Source organism: Fukomys damarensis, unplaced genomic scaffold (genome assembly GCF_012274545.1).
Source record: "Fukomys damarensis isolate Sample0158 unplaced genomic scaffold, DMR_v1.0_HiC HiC_scaffold_19, whole genome shotgun sequence".
Lineage (NCBI taxonomy): Eukaryota > Metazoa > Chordata > Mammalia > Rodentia > Bathyergidae > Fukomys > Fukomys damarensis.
The window spans coordinates 5,372,803-5,394,271 of NW_022900931.1; the positions used below are offsets into that span (position 1 = coordinate 5,372,803).

Here is a 21,469-nt window from a genome sequence, read left to right on the forward strand (position 1 = left end):
GTGGCCGAATTCGCCGCGGTGCACGGCCCGGCGCTGCGAGCCTCCGGCGTCCCCGAACAGTACTGGGCCAGCCTCCTGCACAAGCTGGAGCACGAGGTGCGGGGATCTGGGGTGCGGGCCGCGAGAGAGCATCCTCTGTGGGAAGGCGCGGCAGGGGCCGGGGCTTGATGAGCGTGCAGCGCGGATCCTCAGCAGCTTAGCAGCAGGCTGGAGTTAGGGGCTAGAGTGACAAGGAGAGATCGATCCTTGTGTCTTGAGCCTCCAGGGCCCGGGCTGGGAACTGGAAGGAAAATGAATGCACTTTGGCTCCTTGTCCTGTGCCTGACCCTGTGAACCTCCGCACTTTCCGGCCCCACGGCAGCTCTGTGAGGGAGTAAAAGCCATCAGCCTCATCTGCCGATGAGAAAAACGAGGCTTAGGAAGGGGCAGGAACTCACCCAATTCTCCCAGATCCAACCCCAGAAACTTTCTTTCAGCCACTGACTCCCTGGGGAAAATTGGACCCGTGCTTTTGTGTAGCTTTGACTGATTGGTTCATATGTCTCTCGTCGATCGATTTAAACAACAGATTACATTCGTATGCAAATTAAGGAGACCTGAGGCCGCGGTGATGGAGAGGAAACTAAAGGAAAGTGGAAAGAGTTTAGAAACTTCTGATGTTCTCCCTCTTCGGAGTACAGATCGGTCCTGCTCACCTGCCTGCTCTAGCCTTGGCCTCCACAGGGTCTCTCGCTCATCCTGGCTGAGGCGTGGGACCTGCTTTTTGGATGTTTGTCCAGGTCTGAAGTCAGAGCAGCTTCAGGGCCTTTTCCTTAGCTGGAGCCAGGCTCCTGAGTGCACTGGTGCAAGCGGCTAGGTGGAGCCCCAGAGCCTAGAGGAAGGTGTCAGGATAGGAACTAGGCATCTCCTGGGCCTGGCTCCTGGACACACCCGACCCTCCCTGAGCCAGCTTCTGAGTTCCTGGTTAGACCGGATAACTTACTGCTCAAAAATAGATGAGCATTTACAGGTAGTAGAAAAACTGCACTTTGAATTTTGCATTTTCCTTGGGCTAGTGATCTGTAGCAGAGCCTCTTAAAATGCTGAGGGAGATGTATGTATTTTTTCATTTTGCATTACTGGGGATTGAACCCAGGGTCTTTGCACTGAGCTGCATCCCCACCCATTTTTTTTATTGTAACACAAGATCTTGCTAAGTTACCAGTGCTGGGCTTGAGCTTTCATCCATACCTCAAGCCTCCTACCTCAGCCTCCCGTGGTGCTGGAATACAGGCATGTACCACCACCTGGCTAGTTAAATGCGTTTCAGCCTACAGTATTTTCAGCTTACACTGGGGTTTGCCCGTCATGACTTCATCATAATTTGAGCATCAGTACTGGATTCCAAAAAAGGTACTGTGTTCGTGGCAACTCCTTCCAGTGCAGTGCGTTTTGTTACCGTGGGTTCCCTTTCCCCTTAGCACTTAATTCCTGCAGGCATTTTCTGCAGACTTGCCCTAGTGTCCCAAGCCTGTGCTGAGTGGAAGAGGACACCAGTTTCTTAAAAGGGTCCCCATTTGCTAGATGGAAGAGGAACAGTGTAGGAACACCCTGGCCCCTCCCCAGCCTGCCTCCAGGACCGCAGACCTTCACTCAACCCGGTCACTTGTCGCCCTGTGGGCAGGAAGGGTGGTGAGACATGAGCGTCTGGCTCCCTTGGGACTGAGGTCTGAATGGTGGCATGGGAACAAGCCTGCCCACTGCCCCTGTGCCCCTACTACCCTGTCTGCTGTGCCCTATCCAGGGGCAGCTGGTGTTTTTCCATTAACCTGCTGAGCCATTGTGGGCAGGGATGAATCACCACAGTGCCCGACACTAACCTGCAGCCATTGGAGCAGGGCCTGCCACGGAGCCAGGTTTGGGCAGGAGCTCACCAGCAGAGAGCAGGCCAGGCCCATGCCCCTGGTGTCAGTTCCTCCGAGAGGATGGGCAGCACTTTAAAAATAACTGCCAGTTCCCTGTGTGGGCTGCCAGCTGCAACCACCGCCCTTATCTCACCAGCAACCCCTCCAGCCCCATTGGGTGGGGTTATGGGCACCCAAAGTGTGTGGCTGCCCCACTGTCCCCTGGAAGGTTTGTGGTAGAAGGCAGGATTTGGAGGACATCCTGGGGTGAGGACTCACCCTCCTCCAAGGGAGCTCCTTTCCTCCTCCACCCCAGGTTCACATCTTCACCTCTGATTGCATCTGCCCATCCAGAAAGCCTTGCCAGGCCCTCTGGTCACAGAGCAGTTTACCAGACCCGTGCTCACATGGCCCAGACCTCCCTCGCTGTCATGCCAGACAAAAGCATGTGTGATTCATCCTGGTCACCCACGATAGTGCTTGGTCCTGCCCAGCACAGCAACTGTTGAGTAGGTAGCTGGTTTCCAACCGCTGCAGAAGAGAGAGAGGTTTTAGGGAAGAACCACCCTTTGGGGAGCCCCCCAGGGAGATGAGTGACCTCGTGTACAACGTTTTATCTCATTCTCCCTGCTGTCCTGGAAGGCAGGGGGTACCCTGCTTTCAGTGACGTGTGATGGGGGGACCAAGTGCTTCCATAGCACTTGGCACAGCCCTAGCCCTGATGTCGGCCTTTAGTGTGTTAATTAATTTATCCCTCCAACAGCCCTCTGATGTAGGCCCTGTTCCTCCCACTGGACAGATGAGGAAACAGGCCCAGCAGCTGAGTAACTTGTTAAAGGATCACATATGTAGGAAATGGCAAAGCTAAGTGTCAGACCACACAGCCAGGGCCCGTGCATTGGCAGTGATGGTGCCCAGTATGTGGGCTAGGGTTAGGGTTCCCATCCCATCTTACCCTGAGAATAGCCCCAGACCCCCTGGGGGTGTCTCCTGGATTGGCAGGGTGGCAGGAAGAGGCTCTCAGGGGTCACTCAGATGCCCTGCCATTAGATTAGCTCTGGTAGGGGGGTGCTGTCTGCCCTCCAAGATCCTGAATCCATCCAGTTTACCTCCAGAGGGACCAGAACCACCCTCAGCCTTTGGGGCCTTCTTTGTCGCTGTAAAACAAGCAACCTAGCTAGGGATACACGGTCCCATTTCCAGCATGGTGTCCTGTATGAGGAGAGGCTTTGGACCACAGCACAAGAGATAGTGGGGGTCTTTAGGAGGCACTTTCCCCACCTGTCAGAGCTTGTGCATAAGTTGGATGGTGAATAGGTCCTGCTTCTCAGAGCAGAGTTTGTCCTTTAGCTCTGGTTGTAGCCTATAGGGACCCCAGAACCTGAGTCCTGGCTGCCAGGAAGAGTTAGAGATGGGGTCCCTGTCCACACCCCCTCTGACCTGTGCTCTGGCCCCCAGGTTTTTGATGCCGGGGAGAAGTTTGGGATAATGCAAGTGGAGGAGGCGGAAGAGGATGAGGATGAGGCCACCCAGGAAGGACGGAGGAAACAGCCCAACCCAGGGGGAGAGCTGTGCTACAAAGTCATCGTGACCAGTGAGAGTGGGCTGCAGGCTGACAACCCCAACAGGTAGGACACAAAAGGCAGGCTGGGCGTTGGTCATCTACGCAGTGACACTCAGGACCTGGCTTCCTGTTGGAGATTTGACCAACAGGAAGAGCAGCAATAACTGCAAACCCTTGCGGCTTCCCTGTCCCTCAGTCCTCAAGACAACCCACGATGTGCTCATGTGGCAGTGGTGTTTCCACCTGGGCTGTTAGTGGTCCCATGTGAGCGTGCCTGACTCAACCTAGGAGCACCTCCCAGTGACCTTCCTATCCTGGGGGTCCCGCTGCAGGGTCACTGAACATTCTGCTTTGCCGATGAGGAAGCAAAGCCCAGGGGAAGGACTTAGCCACCCAGTGGCCTGTGGACACCTGTGCTGAACCCAGTGCGGGCTGCTCCTGGGCCCCGTGTTTCTGAGGATCCCGCAGCCCCTCCCTGTTCCTGCTGTGTCAGAATCTCTGAGAAGAGTCCGAGGAAGTAGGACCTGAGACTTGGAGCAGGCTGGCCTTTATGGTCCAGTCCAGATCCAAGACTATCCCTGTGCTTTGTCTCCAGAACCAGGTGAGGCTGTCCAGAGCCAGGGCAGACCTGGGGCTCCTCTGCCATAGGAACGGACCAGGCCAGCCTCTGGGGGTCACTAGGTTCTGTTCTCTTCTCCTGCTCTGTGCTCTTCCTCAGGTTCGGTGCAGCAAGCTTTGCGTGCACTTGAGCCCAGCCACAGGGGACTCGGACACGGTGGCCGCCCCCGGAGCTCAGGTCTGGAGCACACGCCACCCTCAGTCAGGCCTGGGTTCAGAGCCTGAGGTGTTCGTTTCCATTCCACTGTTCTCTGTGAGATTGCCAGACCCCAGCAAGCTCTCCCATCCTTCCTCCCGGGCCCTGCACAGGTATAGCACCCTCACCACGGCTGGCCATGGTCTCCCTAGCTCAGGCACACATCCTGAAGGGCCTGGCTCTGTGCACTGCATTATGGCGTCCTCAACTCTAAGCACAAGAGCAGGAATAAATCTTCATTTGTCTCAGGATACCCAAACCAAAAAACTGATAGAGCTACAGTGAAAGAGACAGACCCAAATTTGACCTGAGTGTGGGCAATGCAGCATTTGCCATTCCTTGGATTTTGAAGGGGAAACAGAGTCAGTCATGTCATAGGCTAAGCAAGGGGTCCTGTCTTGCCTGTCTGAGTCCTGGGCACCCGAGCCTCCTGACCCTGCAGGGCTCTGGCTGGGGCCTGGCAGCCTCCATCCTGGGGCAGGAGGGCAGACCAGCCTCAGGCCTGCAGCAGGAGTGCCACCCCCAACCACAGTTTGGGAAGCACTGTGTGCCCGTCTTTATTTCTCGTTACTGAGATAATCCGCCCGACACACACAACTTCAAGGAGGGGGGTTTATTTTGGCTCACAGTTTGTAGTGGTCTCAGTCCACTGTTGGCTGCTCCAAGGCAGGGTGGCATGGCGGAGGAGGCCTGCTTTTGCGTATGGTATGGCAGAGAGATCAAGGGAGCAGAGAGGGAGATACAGGCTTCCAGGCCACACCCCAGTGACCCAGCTCCTTGACCAGGCCTCGCCTCCCAAATCACATTCAGCTGTAAACTCATCCTTGGACTAATCCATAAGTGAGTATCGCACCTCCATGATTTGCTCACCTCCTGAAGAGGCTTTGGGAGGACATCTGTCTATAACCACAGAGCATGCAGAGGGCTTGCCAGGTCCAGAAGTCCTGGGTATGCGTGCGTAGCTCGAGAAGTATGGGGCCTGCAGGGAGCAGGAAGGGCAGCGCCAGCCTGGGCTTCCCCTAACGTTAGGGAGATCACTTAGTGTTTGTCACAGCACTCAGCGTAGTCAGCGTCCCAGGTCTTCGGACCCGTGAGATGAGGTGCTTGTGGTGATGAGCACTTTATTGCCACACTTTAGAGATGAGCAGGAGAAGGGCTTACTCAGGATGTACACACCGAGTGGGCTGCAGAGCAGGGGTCTTGGCCCTGCCTGCTGGACGCCAGGACCGTGCACAACTACAGTGCTAGGGAAATTGAGTCCCAGAAGGATGGGTGCTGAGTCCTGGCCACCGCTTTGGCCTCCTTCCTGTCCCCTCTGGTCCTCTTTCCCTTTTTGTGGCGCCTGCTTGGCAGCTCATGTGTGGCCCATGCCTGCAGCATCTTCCTCATCGACCATGCCTGGACGTGTCGTGTGGAGCACGCCCGCCAGCAGCTGCTGCAGGTGCCGGGGCTGCTGCACCGCATGGCCAGCCTGATGGGCGTGGAGTTCCACGGCGAGCTGCCGAGTGAGGAGGCTGTGGCCCTGGTGCTGGAGGAGATGTGGAAGTTCAACCAGACCTACCAGCTGGCCCATGGGGTGAGCCGCCGAGCCCCAGGGTGGGGACGGCCCCAGCGAACGACCCAGCCTGGCGTCCCCAGGTCTGGCTCTTCCAATCCTGTCACCCGCTGGGTCTTGGCCACCCTCAGGATGGCAGCCCAGCCCCTCCACATATCCTCAGGCCCTTGCCGACCCTAGTCTGGGGACAGATGTGCTTGTTCCCCAGGACTCACCTTTGGTGCCACCTCCTCCCGGAGCCTTCCCTGGACTCACCTCACCCACGGCCCAACTCACCCATGATGAAGCTGCTGGCAGAGGCCTGATTGCACGAGCCTGTACACCCCTGCCCTCACGCTGCTCACGTGGCCCGACCAGCAATGCCCAGGGCTGATCAAATGTTGGGTGTAGGGGAAGAGCCATAACTGAACGCTTGGGTGGTTCCTGTTTGCCAGGGTGGATGGGTCCTAGTTTGGGGCACAGGAAAGGAGATTAGCGAGCAGGGGCAGGGGACACGAGGACGAGGGTTGCTGCCGTCCCGCCCACAGACAGCCGAAGAGAAAGTGCCAGTGTGGTACATCATGGACGAGTTCGGCTCACGGATCCAACACGCGGACGTGCCTAGCTTCGCCACCGCACCCTTCTTCTACATGCCCCAGCGTGTGGCCTACACGCTGCTGTGGCCCCTGAGGGACCTGGACACAGGCGGTAAGTCTGGTGCCCGCCTGCCTGCCTACCCAGAGGATGGGCCTCGGCAGCCTCCCACCACCTCCGCTGACAGCCACGCATGTCTTGGTGCAGAGGAGGTGACCAGGGACTTTGCCTATGGAGAGGCAGACCCGCTCATCCGGAAATGCATGCTGCTGCCCTGGGCCCCCGCCGACATGCTGGACCTCAGCTCCTCCACGCCCGAGCCTCCCGCCGAGTACTACCAGGTGTGGCCCCACCTTGGCCTCCACCCAGCCTGTTTGCTTGGTGGCTTCTGGAATGTCCTCTGTCCATTCATCAAATGAGAATAGACACCAGCCAGGGCCCGGCCCTGAGCAGGTTACTAGGGTAGGTGCACAATGTTCAGAGAACACCCGAGAGACTAGGAGCTCAGAGCTCAGGGTGCAAGTAGGAGCCCCCCAGAGCCACACAGCCTGGACCCTGATCAGGTCCCATGGTGCCAGGTGTGAGGACGTAGTCTTTGCAGGGGTCAGGCTGCATGGGTGATACTCTTGTCCCTGGAGGGAAGACACTGCAGGGGTCCTCAGTATCTAAAGGGACTAGGTCCCAGGACCCTCAGCAAGTTCTGCAGGTGCTCGAGTCCCTCGTGTAGCACAATGTATTGTCTGTATGCGGTGCGCGCATATCCACCTGTATGCTTGGGCTGCTTCCAAAATCTAATACGCAGATACTGTGCAGACCGGTGCACTGCACTGTGTACGTGAGAACAGCATGCAGAAGTCTGTGTGTGTGCCGTGCAGACGATTTACACTTAAATACTTTTTTTTTTAATAACGCTGACTTTATTCAAGGTGATGCAGCAGTTTATTTGTTTGGTACCGGGGATCAAACTCAGGACCTTGCATTTGCGAGGCAGATGGCAGAACCATTGAGCTAAATCCCCGGCCCACATTTAAATACTTTGGACCTCTGTGGGTTGGATCTGAGGATACAGACTCTGGTTGTGGAGGCCACTGTCTGTCCACGCTAAGACAGTTCCAGCTTGTGGCAGGCCCCAGCGGGGAGCCTGTTGGTGAGAGCAAAGCTGCAGCCCCTCTCATAGTCAGAAAGGCCTGGCTGCCGTGAGGGTGCACACAGGAGCCATTGCCAGGGGCCACATGGTAGTCTGCGAGGCCCCGGGCAGGCAGAGGTGAAGGTGGGGCATGCTCTCCCGTGTTCCTTAAGACGTCACACTTCCGTCCTCGTGTTCATTTTACTGAGGGTGAGCGAGCAGGCACAGAGAAGTTAAGTCAGAGGCCTCCTAGCTGGTAGGAGAGCTGCATCCAGAACCAAGCACAGAGAGTAGTAGCTGGAGGGCAGAGGCTGCGAGACTGCGACAGGCAGGACCTGGTGTCTCAGAGCGTGCAAGAAAATACAGAGGGACTGGTGCCAGTGAACTCGTGCTGGAGCTGCCGGCTTTGTCCTGCGGGGTGGGTACCCTTGGGCCACAAGCAGTGGATACAGGCGAGGCAGGCGGGTGGCTTAGGGCCAGTTGCATCCTGGCCTTGAGGCTGTTGGTCTCTAGAAGCCTGCAAGCCCTGTGCTAAGTGAGCGGATGTGGGGGTCAGACATCAGCCACATCCGTGTTCTCTCATGTAGCCCATGGGACGGGGCCTGTGCTTGGGACCCTGGTGTCACCTGTGCTATTTAGCTGCAGCCGTGACAACTCCAGAGCTTAGTGGCTGCAGGACCACCACGGCTCACCTCACCCAGTGTCCAGGGCTCAGCAGGTGCCCCAGCCAGGCACTCAGCACGTGGTCCCCAAAGGCTGCCCTTCACAGGCGCAGTGTCGGATGCCGGGACTCTGCTGCCATGCAGCTCCTGTGCCTAGCGAGGGAGCTGGCCATGGTGGAAGCTCTTGGGCGTGGTGCTCTCCGTGGGCTCTCGGTGTAGTGGCCACCTTCCCCAGAAGGAGTGACCGGAGAGAGAGCCAAGAGGAACCGCAGGCCCACGTGACTGCTCAGAAACAGTGGCTGTCACTACCCAGTGTCTGTCCATAAGCAGTGGCCCCTCAGGCCCAGCACACCTCCAGGGTGGACCAGGCTCCACCTCCAGAGGCCCAGCTTTAACCCGTCCCACAGCCTAAGCCAGGAGCAGCCCTGCGGGGATAGGCTACGCCTTCCTGACGCCTTCCCATGCTTCGGAGGTCACTGACAAGGCGGAGGGCAACGCGAACCTTGGTCTTGTGATGCCAATCGAGAGCCATCCAGGGCCTGCTGGGTGCTGGAAGTGGCATCTGCCAAGGCTCCCCCTAGGGACCGACCTGGCAGCCAGGTGGGGAGGTGTGTATCTGTTGCTCCCTTCCTTGAGTCTCCTACCTTGGTGTGTTTCCTTCTAGGCCATTCTGGAGGAGAACAAGGAGAAACTGCCTCTTGACATCAGCCCAGCACCCCACCCTCAAGACCACGTCTTCAAGTACGTAGCTGCTCCTCTGCTCGTGCCAGGCTGGTCCTCTGCTGCTTTCCACACTCACTGTGGTCCTGGTCCCTGAGAGCCTGGCACACACTCTGGGCACCGCAGTTGACAGGACACCGTGGTTGATTCTTAGCATTATGGGGTGGGGGGCTGAGCCCCTGAAGGAGGAAGGGGTTGAACTCGCCCAGGAAGCCTGAAACCGGAGCAGGCCTCAGATGCGCTAAGGGTGGGTAAAGGACCCTGGGGCGGAAGCATCAGCTGCCCCATCTCTGCTACTCCTGCCCCTTGGTCCCAAAAGTGGAAATGCCAATCTGCCCTTGCCTGTGGGGTGGCTATGGCCATGCCAGCACCTCCTAGAGGGCTTTTCCCGGAGTCTGCGGTACAGGTGGGATGGGCGGCCCAGCCACACCCTGCAGTCTCCCTTTTGTAGGTGAGGAAGCAGAGGTGCAAATAGCTGTGCCCATCCAGGGCCGATCCCAGCTCCTCAGCTGGCAGAGTCGGCCTCTGCCCGCAGGGAGGCCCCCAGACAAGCCTCGTCCAGTCTGGGCCCTTTCTTGAAACAAAGGTCTGCCTGGGACCCTGCCCGTCCCTCCACCTCTCGTGGGACCCAGGCCACATGGAGGCTGCACTCGGTCCTCCCGGCCACAGTCAGCGTTCACAGTCTCTCTCAACCTAGCCTCCTGGTCCTGGCCCGCCCAGGCAGACCGCACCCAGCCAGTGCCCGCGCCCTTCCTGCCCTCAGTCTCACCGCCAGGTGGGCTCCCAGCAAGCTCAGTTGTTCCAGGCCTCCGATGAATGTTCCTAGCACTGGCCTCCTGCTTGGAGGGCTGAGTTCCTGGGGCGTCTCCATGGGAGAAAAGAGCCAGGGTTCTCTGCCAGGCGTGGTGGCGCACACCTGTCATCCCAGCACTTGGGAGGCTGAGGCAGGAGGATCCCTGTGAGTTCGAGACCAGCCTGGGCTACATAGTGAGTTCCATGTCAGTCTCAACTACACAGTGAGACCCTGTCCCAAAACAAAACAAAAGAAGAGCCAGAGTTCTCTAAATCCTGAGCTCTCCTGTTTCATCCTGGCAACAAACATGAGGTGGGGACGGAGGACACAAGATGCCCCGTCCCTTGGCAGACGGAGTACTCGGGACCAGGCCTGGCTTCTGGCATGGGCAAGAGCTCACCCACCCACGGTGGTGCGGCAGCCCCTCAGCCCGGCTGTCTCCCTGTAGGGTCCACACGGATGTGCAGCAGGTGCTGGGCCACCTCACACACCCGAGCTTCACCTTTACCCCTAACGAGGCGGAGGCTGACGTCTTGTACCACTTCTCCCACTTCAAGGACTACAGGTGGGGAACCTCCCGGCCTGCAGGGGACCCCACCGCCAGCCCGAGGCCGGGGCCCTCCTCTGAGCCCGCTCCTGCTTTTGCCACAGGAAGCTCAGCCAGGAGAGGCCAGGTGTGCTGCTGAACCAGTTCCCCTGCGAGAACCTGCTCACGGTGAAGGACTGCCTGGCCTCCATCTCGCGCCGGGCCGGGGGTCCAGAGGGCCCTGCCTGGCTGCCTCGCACCTTCAACCTGCGTACCGAGCTGCCGCAGTTTGTCAGCTACTTTCAGCATCGGGAAAGGCAGTAAGGCTCCATGCAGCACAGCCAGGCAGGCGGGGACCCTAGGGTGTCCTGTCACACTCCTCACCCACCTCTCGTCATGCCCACACTGCTCTCAGCTGAGTCCTGCTGCAGCACTGACTGTGCCATCAGCAGCTCTTTGGGGATATGCAGTCCTTCTGCCCCAAGCAAGCGCAGTCCCTGGGCTCCGACAAACCCCTCCCTGTCCTCAAGGCCCAATCTCCTTGCGACACCTCTATCCCTGGGAGATATTACTGCCTCCCTGTTGCCAGGGTCCTGAGCCCCAGTCCTGGAGGCCCTGGGAGCAGCCTAGCTAGCAGCCCTGTCCCCCAGGGGTGAGGACAACCATTGGATCTGCAAGCCGTGGAACCTGGCCCGCAGCCTGGACACCCATGTCACCAGGAGCCTGCACAGCATCATCCGGCACCGGGAGAGCACCCCCAAGGTGGGCCGCGGCACTACCTGGAGAGGGGCCTAGAGGACATCCAGGTGGAGACCTGGGAGGTTCAGCAGGGAGTCAGAACTGGGGGCAGAGCCCAGCCTTCCGCTGTGCTGTTGCAGGGGGTGGTTGTGTCAGCCCCGATAAGAGGGTGGAGCCCCTCACTCAGAACCGTCCAGGTGTGTCTGACCTCGGAATCCCCAGCACACGACCACCTGGTAGCAGGTCTAGGACAACGGTCTCGTTCATCCAGAAGCAACATCAGAGGGCACAAAATGCACCTGGGCATGGCTGCAGCAGGGGGACATGGCCATGACAGGCTGGAAGGAAAGGGACTGTCTGGGCAGTCACTGTGGGTGTCCGGAGCAAGAGATGGGGCTCGGTGGCGTCAGAGGCGAGACTGCTGTTTCAAAACCTGGGAACTGATGGGGTTTTTGTCCTCGGTGTAAAGACGTGCAGAATTTGCAGCACCCTAAGACACTGAAAGGCAGCTGTGGCCCCTTGGAAGCCTCGGTGGGCCCAGCGTGCTGGGCAGGGAGCTCTCCCTCCCACCCAGAGCCCACCTCTGCCCTCCAGGTCGTGGCCAAGTACATCGAGAGGCCTGTCCTGTTCCCCCGTGAGGACGTGGGCAGCGTCAAGTTCGACATCCGCTATATTGTGCTGCTGCGCTCCGTGAAGCCGCTGAGGCTGTTCGTGTATGATGTGTTCTGGCTGCGCTTCTCCAACCGGTAACTGGGGTTCCCTGGGTCAGGGGCCCTCCCTGCTCGTGGGGTCAGACAGCCTGCAGTTGAGTTTCTGCCCTGTGACCCCTGGGAGCCCGCCCTTGTTCCCTCTAAGAGCCAGTGCCTGCGCTGTGCTGTGCATGGCTCCAGGGAAATGGGCATTGCCGCATGAGAACCACGGGGACATTTCACGGCCATGGGGAATCTTCACAGCACCAAACTCACCCGAACCCAATTCCAGGTGGGGGGCGGCAGGGAAGGCTCGGTGCATGGGCAGCTGTGGTACGCAGAGCTCGGGAGCCCACGGCACATCTGTGTCTCCTTGTCACGCTCCAGACCCTTTGAGCTCAACGACCTGGACGACTACGAGAAGCATTTCACCGTCATGAACTACGACCCGGATGTGGAGCTAAAGCAGGTGGGGCCTGGCGGGGCCTGGGGTGCGGGTTCCAAGTGCTAGCTGTCAAAGGCAATCTTGAGAGCAACTGTGACAGCAGCCCCAGGGCCCGTGTTCTCAGAGTCCCCCCGTGGTGCTAAAGAGCACTCACTCTGTTGGCGATCGTGGTGTAGTCCCCAGGTCTGAGGCAGGTCAGAGTTTGGAGCAGAGGGGTCTCCCCGGAAGTGGGACTCCTGTCCCTTCAGTCCCTATGAGCACAGGGACCAGGGAGGAGCCACCCAGATCTGGAGTCTCCTATGTATCCGTCGTCTCCTTATGTGCGGGGCCCAGCAGTTCCCCACAACAGGCACTCAGGGCTGGTTCTGCTGTCTGCCTGCCAGGGCTACGTAGGGCACCAGGTGAAGCCCCTTCCCAGGCGCCTACAGCGGCGCGCCTGCGACCCGCAGACACCTACACAAGGGCCGGGGGCCAGCTCTGCATCCTGGAAGGAGGGGCTCGTCCCAAAGTCCTGTGTGCCCTGCTGGCTGGTTGACAAGTATTTCAGGCGAGCAGGAGGTTAAGCAGGCCCTCTGCTGTGCGTGATTGCTGTTCCCAAGTGCAGCTTGGTTCTCAGTAGCACAAGGCCTCCCCGAACAGTCCAGACTGCTGTGTCCCATAGGTGGCATTAACACAGACAAATGCTGTGTGGTTGAATGCGTCCTTCTGCCTCTCTTTTTGTGCCAAACATCGTGTTATCCTGGAGAATCCCCACAAAGGGAGATGCCACGTCAAAGTGGCCGGGCTGATACCCACTATGTCCCCTCGTCCCCCTGGCTGCTGAAAGCCAGGATGATGTTGGAAGTCACCCCCGAGGGAGCTGAGCCCTTTCCCTCTGCGTTGTGAAGCATCCGGGAAGCTCTGGCCGGAACGCAGCCTCCCCAGGGCCGGCCCTGCATCTCCTCTGGGAGAAATCCGGGCAGCCGGATTTCTGTGCATTTTGGGTGAGCTCTTGGCCTGGAAAATCTTGTCCTTTTGACACTTCCAGACTGGTACTGCTTGGTGACACAGGCAGGGCGCTGCAGGCTCTGCTGAGGGCACCATGCTGGGCTGGGCATGCTGCCTCGGGCCTGGCAGCCTCCCGATTCCTTAGCATTCAGTGCCTCGCTAGAGCCTGCGGTTAGTTTACCGGGCAGGAAGCTTCGCAGAGGTTTCACAGGGGAGGAAACAGGCTCAGAGAGGCTGCTCTGCTCATCCGTCCTCGTACAGTAGGTCAGCCTTAACCCAGTCTGCCACCCCCATTTGTACCCTAAGGGGCCAGTGGTGGACACTGACCCTGGCACATGTGCGGGGCTCCAGGACAGCATGCGCAGGCCTCTCCTCCCCAGAGGGCGCCCCGGAACAGCATTGGCACCTCCTGTCTTCCAGGTGCATTATGACGAGTTCATCCCCCAGTTTGAGAGACAATACCCGGAATTTCCCTGGAGCGGCGTGCAGGTGAGACCTCAGTGCCCCTCCCTCCTGGATGGCCTCCCCCCCCACACACAAGCCTGGTGGCCCCAGCCCAGCCGAGACTATCCCCTCCGCTCAGGTCCTGGGTGGGTGTCACAGGGCCCCTCGGCAGAAGAGTGTCACCCAGAGGGGCATCTGAAGCACCCCTAGGACAGCCAGTGGACAGCGGGCCCCACCTGCCCTGGGAATCCAAGCCCACTGGAGGGCATCTAGGGCCTGGGCAGAGCTGCCGGGTGCTGGGGCCAGGAGATGGGCAGACTCACACGTGACTCCGGGGCTGAGGTGCAGCTGAGGGAGAGCAGTTGCCAAGCATGCAGGGACCCCAAGTTCCGTCCCTGACTCCAGAAGCGATGGGACTCCAAATATGTGGGAGGTGACCATAAGCGGGTGCAGAAACAAGGGCCATTTGGGGGGGCAGGCCTCGGGCAGAACCATGAAACTCGTCTTAAGAGGCTGCCCAGGGGGCCTAGCGTGACTCAGCCTCCCGTCCTCAGGCTGAGATCTTCCGGGCCTTCACAGAGCTGTTCCAGGTAGCGTGTGCCAAGCCACCACCCCTGGGTCTCTGCAACTACCCCTCGTCCCGGGCCGTGTATGCTGTGGACCTCATGCTGAAGTGGGACACCCGCCCAGATGGTGAGGGGCTCCCCCGTCCTACAGCCCTGTCTGCCTGCTCGCAGGGTGACAGAAGGTGGCAGGCTGGCGGCGGTGTCAGCAGGGAATCCATGGGACCGCTGGGTGGAAGCACTGTCCCCACACAGCCCTGGCCAGGGCCGTCCCTACGCCTCTGAGGCATAGGACTCAGCTTGAAGTGGCACTGCTTCCCCTGTGCCTGCTGTGGGACATGGGGCGAGGCCACAAGCTCCCTGGCCTGCCCACCACCTGCTGTGCTCCGCCTCAGGGACGCAAGCGATGCAGCCACAGATCCTGGAGGTGAACTTCAACCCTGACTGCGAGCGTGCCTGCAGGTACCACCCCTCCTTCTTCAACGATGTCTTCAGCACCTTGTTCCTGGACCAGCCTGGCGACTGCCAGGTCACACGCCTCATCTAGGCCCTGCGGCCCCTGCCATCTGCGCTCGAGATGCCAGTCCAGCCTCGCCTTCTGCGCTGCTCTGCAGAACCCCCTCCCTGGCCACCTCCCTTGCCCCCTCCTCCTGGGGCAGCCCCTGTCTCCCTTCCAAACCCTGGCCCTCCTGGGACCATCGCCCCACTGCACGCCAGGGCCGCAGAGCCTTCCTACTCCACCGCCAAGGCCATCCCCACGTCTCCCCACCCGTCCCTGTCCCTGAGAGCCTGTCCCCAGCTGCCTCGTTCCAGAGGTCTTAAGGGAAAGGGGTTCCCTAGAACCCTGCATCACGAGAGCCAGGCCTTGTCTCCCGTCTGCTCTCACTATGCGGTTCCCGAGTGGATCATCTGTCTGTGCCCACAGGGCTGTGTGGCGGCCCCAGAACCGCTACCAGCCCATCACGGCTCCGGCAGGAAGCCACACCTCTGGATGGGCCTGACTTCTGGGAAGCTGGCCCCTGAGGGTCCCTTCCCTCCCAAGGGCCTCCGGTGTCACTGGGCACCTCACCAGGTCCCAGCCACCTCTCGAGATGGGCGGCACTCTGGGGACAGTGCAAGGGGCTGGGGCAAGCATGGATGCTAATGCGGTTCGAAGCAGGATTTGTTACTCTCTTCCGAGGTCCAGAGTCAGTGTCGGGTTGATATTTTTTTTATTTGGGGGAGGAAAATATAAAATTCCAGTTCTTCCCTAATTTCGTGTTTTGTGTAGTTGCAGTGCACCTAACCTGGGTGTGTGGCACCAACCCCCGGTAGCCAGAGCTGCCTCCAGAGCCTCCCCTGCGCAGGAGGGTAGAGTGGGGCACTGAGTGTTTCCTTTTTGAAGCCAAATCCAGCCCTTCCCTAGCAGAGCTGGGCTCCATCTCTGTCTCGGCCTGGGGGCTACTGCCGGAGCTGAACAGGAATCTGTAGCTGTCCCCCTCCCTGCTGGATTTGTACCTCAATAAAGTCGGCCTTTTTTGCCTCTACCCCTTCCTCCCAATGGCTTTGTCTGAACAAGTTAGAGTGCTTAGACCTCTGATCTCCCAGCCCAGTTTGGTTTCCAGGTCAGGACACAAGAGCCAGGGCCTATCCCAGCTCCTGCACTTGGGTCTAGTGGCCTTGGGGCCTGGTGTTCTCCCTGCACTGTCTGCTTTTCCTGAGAGTAGGGAAATGAGACCCAGTTTCTGGCAGATAAGAGGGCTCAGTGCCAGAGCAGATGGGACAGTGTCAGGTGCAGTGGCGCCACCTGCTGGCCAGGGAGATTTAAGCTCCGAAGACACCACAGCTGCTGAGAGGCGGACCCACACAGCCTGCGTCTCTAAGCTAGGTCATTTGGGCAGCAGCCTATGGGAATGTGCTCTTGCTGATCCCGGTTCACCTAAACATTGCTGCAACCAGCCATCCCCCTGGTCAGGCGCATGGACATGCCCAGGCAGTTGCCATGGAGATGGCACCTAGCCCACTGGATGCTTCCAAGGCTAGTCACTGGCTCTGCGCTGCACTGGGCAGTGCCGCGGGAATCCCCAGCGTGACATCTGCACAGTGTCCATGGTGATGCTCTGGCTGCACGGACAAGCCCAGTAGTGACAAGTTGTGTACAGGTGCTGGCAAGTGACAGGATCTTGCAGTACCAGACAGACCTAGCCCAGAGTGGTCAGCCGTGAAACTCAGGTGCTTGGTAGATTCCTCAGTCAGAGCCCTCCTATGTGGCAGGGAGTGGGTGCTGGGCATCATAACCGGGGCCTCATGCATGCCAAGCAAGTTCTACCACTGAGCTACACCCTCAGCCCTTTTTTAAGACGGGGTCTCACGAACTGGCACAGGCTGGTCTTCAGCTTGTGATCCTCCTACCTCAGCCTTCCAGGTAGCTGGGATTACAGGTGTGAGCCACCATCTCCAGCCGGCTAAGCTTTCTTGTGCTGTGTGAACAGCCTTGTGCAGTCAGACGGTACCGGAAACCGGTGTGGAGAGGGACTCAGCAAGCTTGTGGGCCACAGGCTCCCCTCAGCAGGAGCGCAGTTGTCACAACCTAGTCCTTGAAGGACAGTGACCAGAGTAGGTGCTGTCCTACGGTGAACCAGGGAAGAGCTCCTTCCCTGTTCCAGGGTGACCAGCAGGAAGTAGGACACTGCTAAGCATTGCTGTGGGTGGGTGAGCATCTCCACAGAGCCCCGAAATCCGCAGGGCTCCGTCCCTTAGTTCATAGTGTCCAGCACGAGGCCTGCAACACACTGGGAAGACGGGCTCGGGGTGACACCTCCAAATCCAGGTGGGTCGGGGCTGACCAGTTTGGTGTTTGTGGGGTCACCCCTACAGGGAGAGAAGCTGGTACCCAGGGGGGTGGCTGACACCTCCAGCTGAGGCCTCCCAGGCCGGGCAGAAATCCTGGACTGTGGCTGTGGGCCTGGGCTGAGCCCTGGAAGCCGTGAGGAGGTGACAGCCCATGCCCCAGCTCTGGGCGCCCTACCTGCCTCACAGGGCCTCAGGAGGTCCTGAGAAGGGTGCGAGAGCCATGGCTGGATGATGCGGCCCAGCAGACCCAGCTAGGGGTGCCTTGTGTGGCCATAGCCCTTGCCCAGGTACAGAGACCACTGCACAGGAGGTCAGGATTTTATTTGGTTACAAAATGCTGTGCTCCCAGAGCTGGGTGCAGGCCTTGCAGAAGAAGCACAGGACACCATTCCCACGTGGGGCTCGGCCTGGGTCACCTGAGCCGCTGCTGACCCCTGGGCCGAGTCCACAACAGACCCAGTGGCACCACACCAAGAACGCCTGCCTGGCCCCGGCCACAGTCCTCGGCAGCCCAGGCACCCTCACTCCGGGACCTGCCGGCCACCACGGCCATGGTTATCCCGCCATACGCGGTAGTTGAGTGCAGTCGCGAAGGCCAGCCAGGCCAGGTAGGGGTAGAGCAGGCGGGCGGCTAGTGGGCTCACGCGGTGCCAGGCCACAGCTGTGGCTGTTGCTGCCCCGCTGACGAGCAGGAGGTCCACCAGGGCCTGCAGGGTCACAGGACAGGGAGGCTGAGGCTGCACTGCCACCCGCTCTCCAGCCTCCTCCACCCTTGAGCACCCCCCCATCCTCAGCTTCAGTTTCCCCGCCTATGAAATGGGTACAGTCACTCCTGCCTGACCCATGCCAGGTGCAGGTCGGGCTGGGGGACATGGCACATCCAGGCGCCAGGTGCTGACATCCCTGCAAGTCCCGACAGCCTTGCTGTAAACTGTCAAGTGCTGCTGGACATGGGGACACACGCCAGTAATCCCAGCACTCTGGAAGGCTGAGGCAGGAGGATAAGTCACAAGTTCCAGCCCAGCCAAGGCAATAACGGCCAGACCCTGCCCGGATGCCCCTGCTGCCCCCACCTGTGGACGCTGCTCCTGTCTGATATACGACACCCAGAATCCTGCAAGGGCTTCCTTGGGGACCAGAGACTCACAAGGCCACACTTACCCAACCCATCTGCCGGGCACCGAAGAAGATGGGAGGCCACGCCCAGTTCAGGGCCAGCTGCCCTGCATAGAGGCCCAGGGGAGCCACAGCCTCCTCCGTGAAGCCCCCCAGCTCCTCCCAGACCAGGTAGGATCCATACCTGGAACAGAGGCCGCTGGTCAGGACACCGCCGGGGAGAAGTCCTGGAGACTCACCTACCTGCTACACTGCCAGTGACTGTTGTGTGACTGCAGGAGAATAGCTATACCTCTCTGGGCCTTTGTTTCTTGTAGGATTACTGTGGGGACTGGAGTTGACAAACTGGCAGAACCTATTGTGTTACCTGGCACACGGGACACTCAATAAATATTTGCCAGTGTTATCATCCTCACTATGATGAGGGAAGCACACAGGCCATGTGGATAAAGCTAGGGCCACTGCACAGAAGAGGGGGCATTTTGGCTGGCCTTAGAGGCTGAGTAGGAGTTTGCCAGGGAGAGGAAAAGGCTTGGAGGCTGGGGTGAGACCCTGAGTCAGTGCTCTGGGCCACCAGGGCCTCAGGGGTAGCAGAAGAGCTGGGCCAGGTGTGACCTGCTGGTCTGGTGCTGGAGGTACCAGGATGGGACGAACACAGAGCCCACACCAGACCCAGCCTGGCCTCTGCCGCCTGGCACCCCCAGACTCTTCCCAGGAGCAGGGTGGGGCTGACCACCCAACACACCGTGGGGTGTGGTCTCCACTGCACCCAGCACTGGTTGTCATGGGACTCGGAAGCCAGATTTGGGGAGGGCCTCCTTCAGGATCCCTACTTGCTACCCTGTGTCCCGGCAAGGTCCCTTGTCAAACGTAAAAATCAGGCATGGTAAGTCTGGCACAGGTTACTACAGCTCGGTGTTTATCTTGGAGCATTTGCCCCTCGGGGTGGCAACCTTTACCCTCCCAGCTGGGCACAGCAGTGGGGTGAGTGAGCCCCAGGCTGCTCTCCAAGAGGCCCAGGAGAAGAGTTCGGTTGTGCAACCACGGGCCTCCCTCCCTGGCTGGGAACGGTGCCATCCCTGCCCACGCTGCCCTCTGTGATGAGCACCATGCCAGCCTGGGAACCTGCACCTACCCCATGGCTGAGTACAGCGTGCCCCAGACAGGAGCCAGCGCCCAGCGCGGCGGGTGCCACGAGGGCTTCTGCAGGGTGGCGTACCAGCGGAGGCTCTCACCACGGACGAAGTAGGACCCCACGAAGCCGCCCAGGTTGGGCAGGAGCGTGAGGCCCACAGCGGGCACCCAGGGTGGAGCCATGGCTACTGTCTCAGAAGCTCTGGAAGAGAAGGAGAGCCAGGGTGTGGGCCTTTCCCAAGGGCACTGGATCAGCCTCCGTCACCGTCAGAATCCCACGTCCTGTCACCCCAGAAAGGACAGACCAAGCAGGAGGTGTTCCCCAGGCCAAGTGCCAGCCTCAGGAACCCTCTGAGCTACACCCCCAGCCCCTTTTAATTTTACTTAGAGAGAGGATCTCATGGAGTTGCCCAGGCTGGCCTTGAACCCGCCATCCTCCTGCCTCAGCCTCTGAAGTACTTGGATTACAGGTGTGTGTCCTGCACCCAGCAAGGCCTGCGCTTTATGTTCTAGCCCTTAGCTCCTCATTCATTCATTCAATGCCTGGAAGACCGAACTTGGCTCCCTCAAACTCCTGGTCCCCGCCAACTCATTCTGACCTCAGGCAAATCACTTCCATACTTGCACTCAGTTTATTAACTGAATCCACTGCTCCTGCTGCTCAGCCTGACACCTGGACCCAGACCTGCTCACAGCTGCCAGGGCCCCTTTCATCTGGCCGCCGCTGGGGCCTCAGATCCCCTGTCCTCCTGGATTGAGAGGGGGCCTAAATCTGAACATGAAGTGACCACAGGCAAGTGCAGGATTCGGTGGCAGTTGGATTATTCCCATTCCATCACTCAGAGAACTCCGAGCCATCAGCAGTCAGTGCCCAGGCCCCTTCCCCAGCCCTGTACAGGTGACCCCCTCCTAGGATCTGCCCTGGGTCCCCCAGATCCACCTTGAGTCCCCGAGACGTTCCTGTCCCCAAGGTCGCACAGCACATGGCTCTGAGACTGCCCCTTCCCATGCACCCCAACTTGGAGGTTTACCACCTTATACACAAGAAATATTTCTCCCCAGCATCTATGGTCGCAGTGCACCTGTCACTCAGCCACAGTCCCCAGCCCAGGCCAGGCCCCAGAATCCCCCACATACAAGATGGGCTGGGTGTCCCTGCTACTAGGAGCCCACACCATGACTCCCAGTGCAGAGGATGAGGCCATGCAAAGGCAGCAGCCTTCAAAGCCCCAGTGAGAGAGGAAGGGGCCTGGCACTGGGTCTGGGAGCTGCTTCTGCAAGGGCCAAGCTGTGTTTCCGTTCTGCTGGCCTGAGGGTTTGTGAGGACAGAGGAGGGCAGGGCATTTCCTGGGGCCTCCCAGGCACTGCTAGCTCCTGAATCCCTTGCCTGGGGAAGCGGGAAGGCAGAGGGTGGGACCCACAAGCTGAGTCACCCAGGCCTGGCTGGCTGGACCAGAGAGCCAGCAGGGTCAGGAATGGGGCTCGGGCAGAAGCTCAGAGCCACCTTCCTGCCCCTCATTTCTCTCTCCCCAAAAGGAAAACAAGCTTGGCCAAGCCTCCAACCTGCTGGGTGACCCCAGCCAAGGCGGCTCCTCCTGCGCCAGGTGGGTGTGTCCTCCCTGCCCCAGGAGGAAGGGGCAGGACACCAAGCACGCCCCTCCCAGATGACTCCAGACCAGTGAGGGGCCGTGGGCCTCAGGGCTGGGGACCACTCACCCCATTTCCTCCAGGGAAACAGATGAAGAAACCGGGCTAAGCAGTCACAGAACATTTTAGGTCCGCGTGACTCCTGTGTCACCTCCCTCGGGCTGCAGCTGCCACCACCCACCTCTGCCCAGCACCAGGAGGTTCCCTGGGGCCAACAGCACTGCTCTGCCACCTTCAGTGCCAGAGTCCCAGCCTCTCGTCTCTGGCCCTCCTAGGCACCATGGTGAGAGGACCCGGAAATGCCCTGCACAGGGTGGGACCCGAGATCTCCCATCTGGTGACTTTTCCCACCGGCCACGAGACCCCAGTGCCAGTCTCATCGCCTGGGCCTCTGCATTCCCATCCATGAAGTGGGGTTGGGTCACTGTGTCTGGGGTCCCCATTCTGAGCCCCCTAAAGCCAGAAACCCTGAAGCAAGACGGACTTGTGTCCTCCCTGGTCCACTCCCTCCCCTGCACCAGCTCAGTGCCTCAAAGTCTTGGTGTCCCAGGGATGACTTTAACATCATTTTTGCAAATGACTCAGGCTAAGCCTCCTCATAACAACATCTGCGAGCCTCTTTTTTTTTTTTTTTTTTTTTTTTTTTTTATTTTCAGAA

The 21,469-nt window shown here is 59.4% G+C and overlaps 2 protein-coding genes and 1 long non-coding RNA gene across 6 annotated transcripts in view; 2 read left to right on the forward strand and 1 right to left on the reverse strand.

Moving 5' to 3' along the window:
• Window positions 1–15,596, forward strand: Ttll12 (tubulin tyrosine ligase like 12; the record flags this gene model as incomplete). The annotated part of the gene is made up of 14 exons (XM_010634500.3): window positions 1–96; window positions 3,342–3,511; window positions 5,639–5,837; window positions 6,344–6,503; window positions 6,597–6,730; window positions 8,842–8,918; window positions 10,139–10,255; window positions 10,342–10,536; window positions 10,867–10,978; window positions 11,549–11,700; window positions 12,031–12,112; window positions 13,496–13,564; window positions 14,074–14,212; window positions 14,478–15,596. Coding segments are annotated over 14 exons (1,854 nt in total), but the record flags the coding sequence as incomplete, so codon positions are not given.
• Window positions 15,597–17,220: 1,624 nt separating this feature from the next.
• Window positions 17,221–21,469, reverse strand: part of Tspo (translocator protein) — a 6,829-nt gene continuing 2,580 nt past the window's right edge. For 3 of the 4 annotated variants that reach the window (XM_010634383.3, XM_010634384.3, XM_010634381.3), the window contains exons 2-4: window positions 19,166–19,366; window positions 18,076–18,214; window positions 17,221–17,621 (exon numbers count right to left, since the gene is read on the reverse strand). In XM_010634383.3, the coding sequence (XP_010632685.1) occupies window positions 17,436–17,621; window positions 18,076–18,214; window positions 19,166–19,347 (507 nt within the window). In that variant the 5' untranslated portion in view covers window positions 19,348–19,366 and the 3' untranslated portion in view covers window positions 17,221–17,435. Of the gene's footprint in view, window positions 17,622–18,075; window positions 18,215–19,165; window positions 19,367–20,880; window positions 20,956–21,469 lie in introns of those variants that run through there. The other variant, XM_033766190.1, reaches the window with a different exon arrangement.
• LOC117286940 overlaps window positions 21,024–21,469 on the forward strand; it is a 3,814-nt gene continuing 3,368 nt past the window's right edge. The window contains exon 1 of the long non-coding RNA XR_004518109.1: window positions 21,024–21,094. This is a non-coding gene — a long non-coding RNA (uncharacterized LOC117286940). The remainder of the gene's footprint in view (window positions 21,095–21,469) is intronic.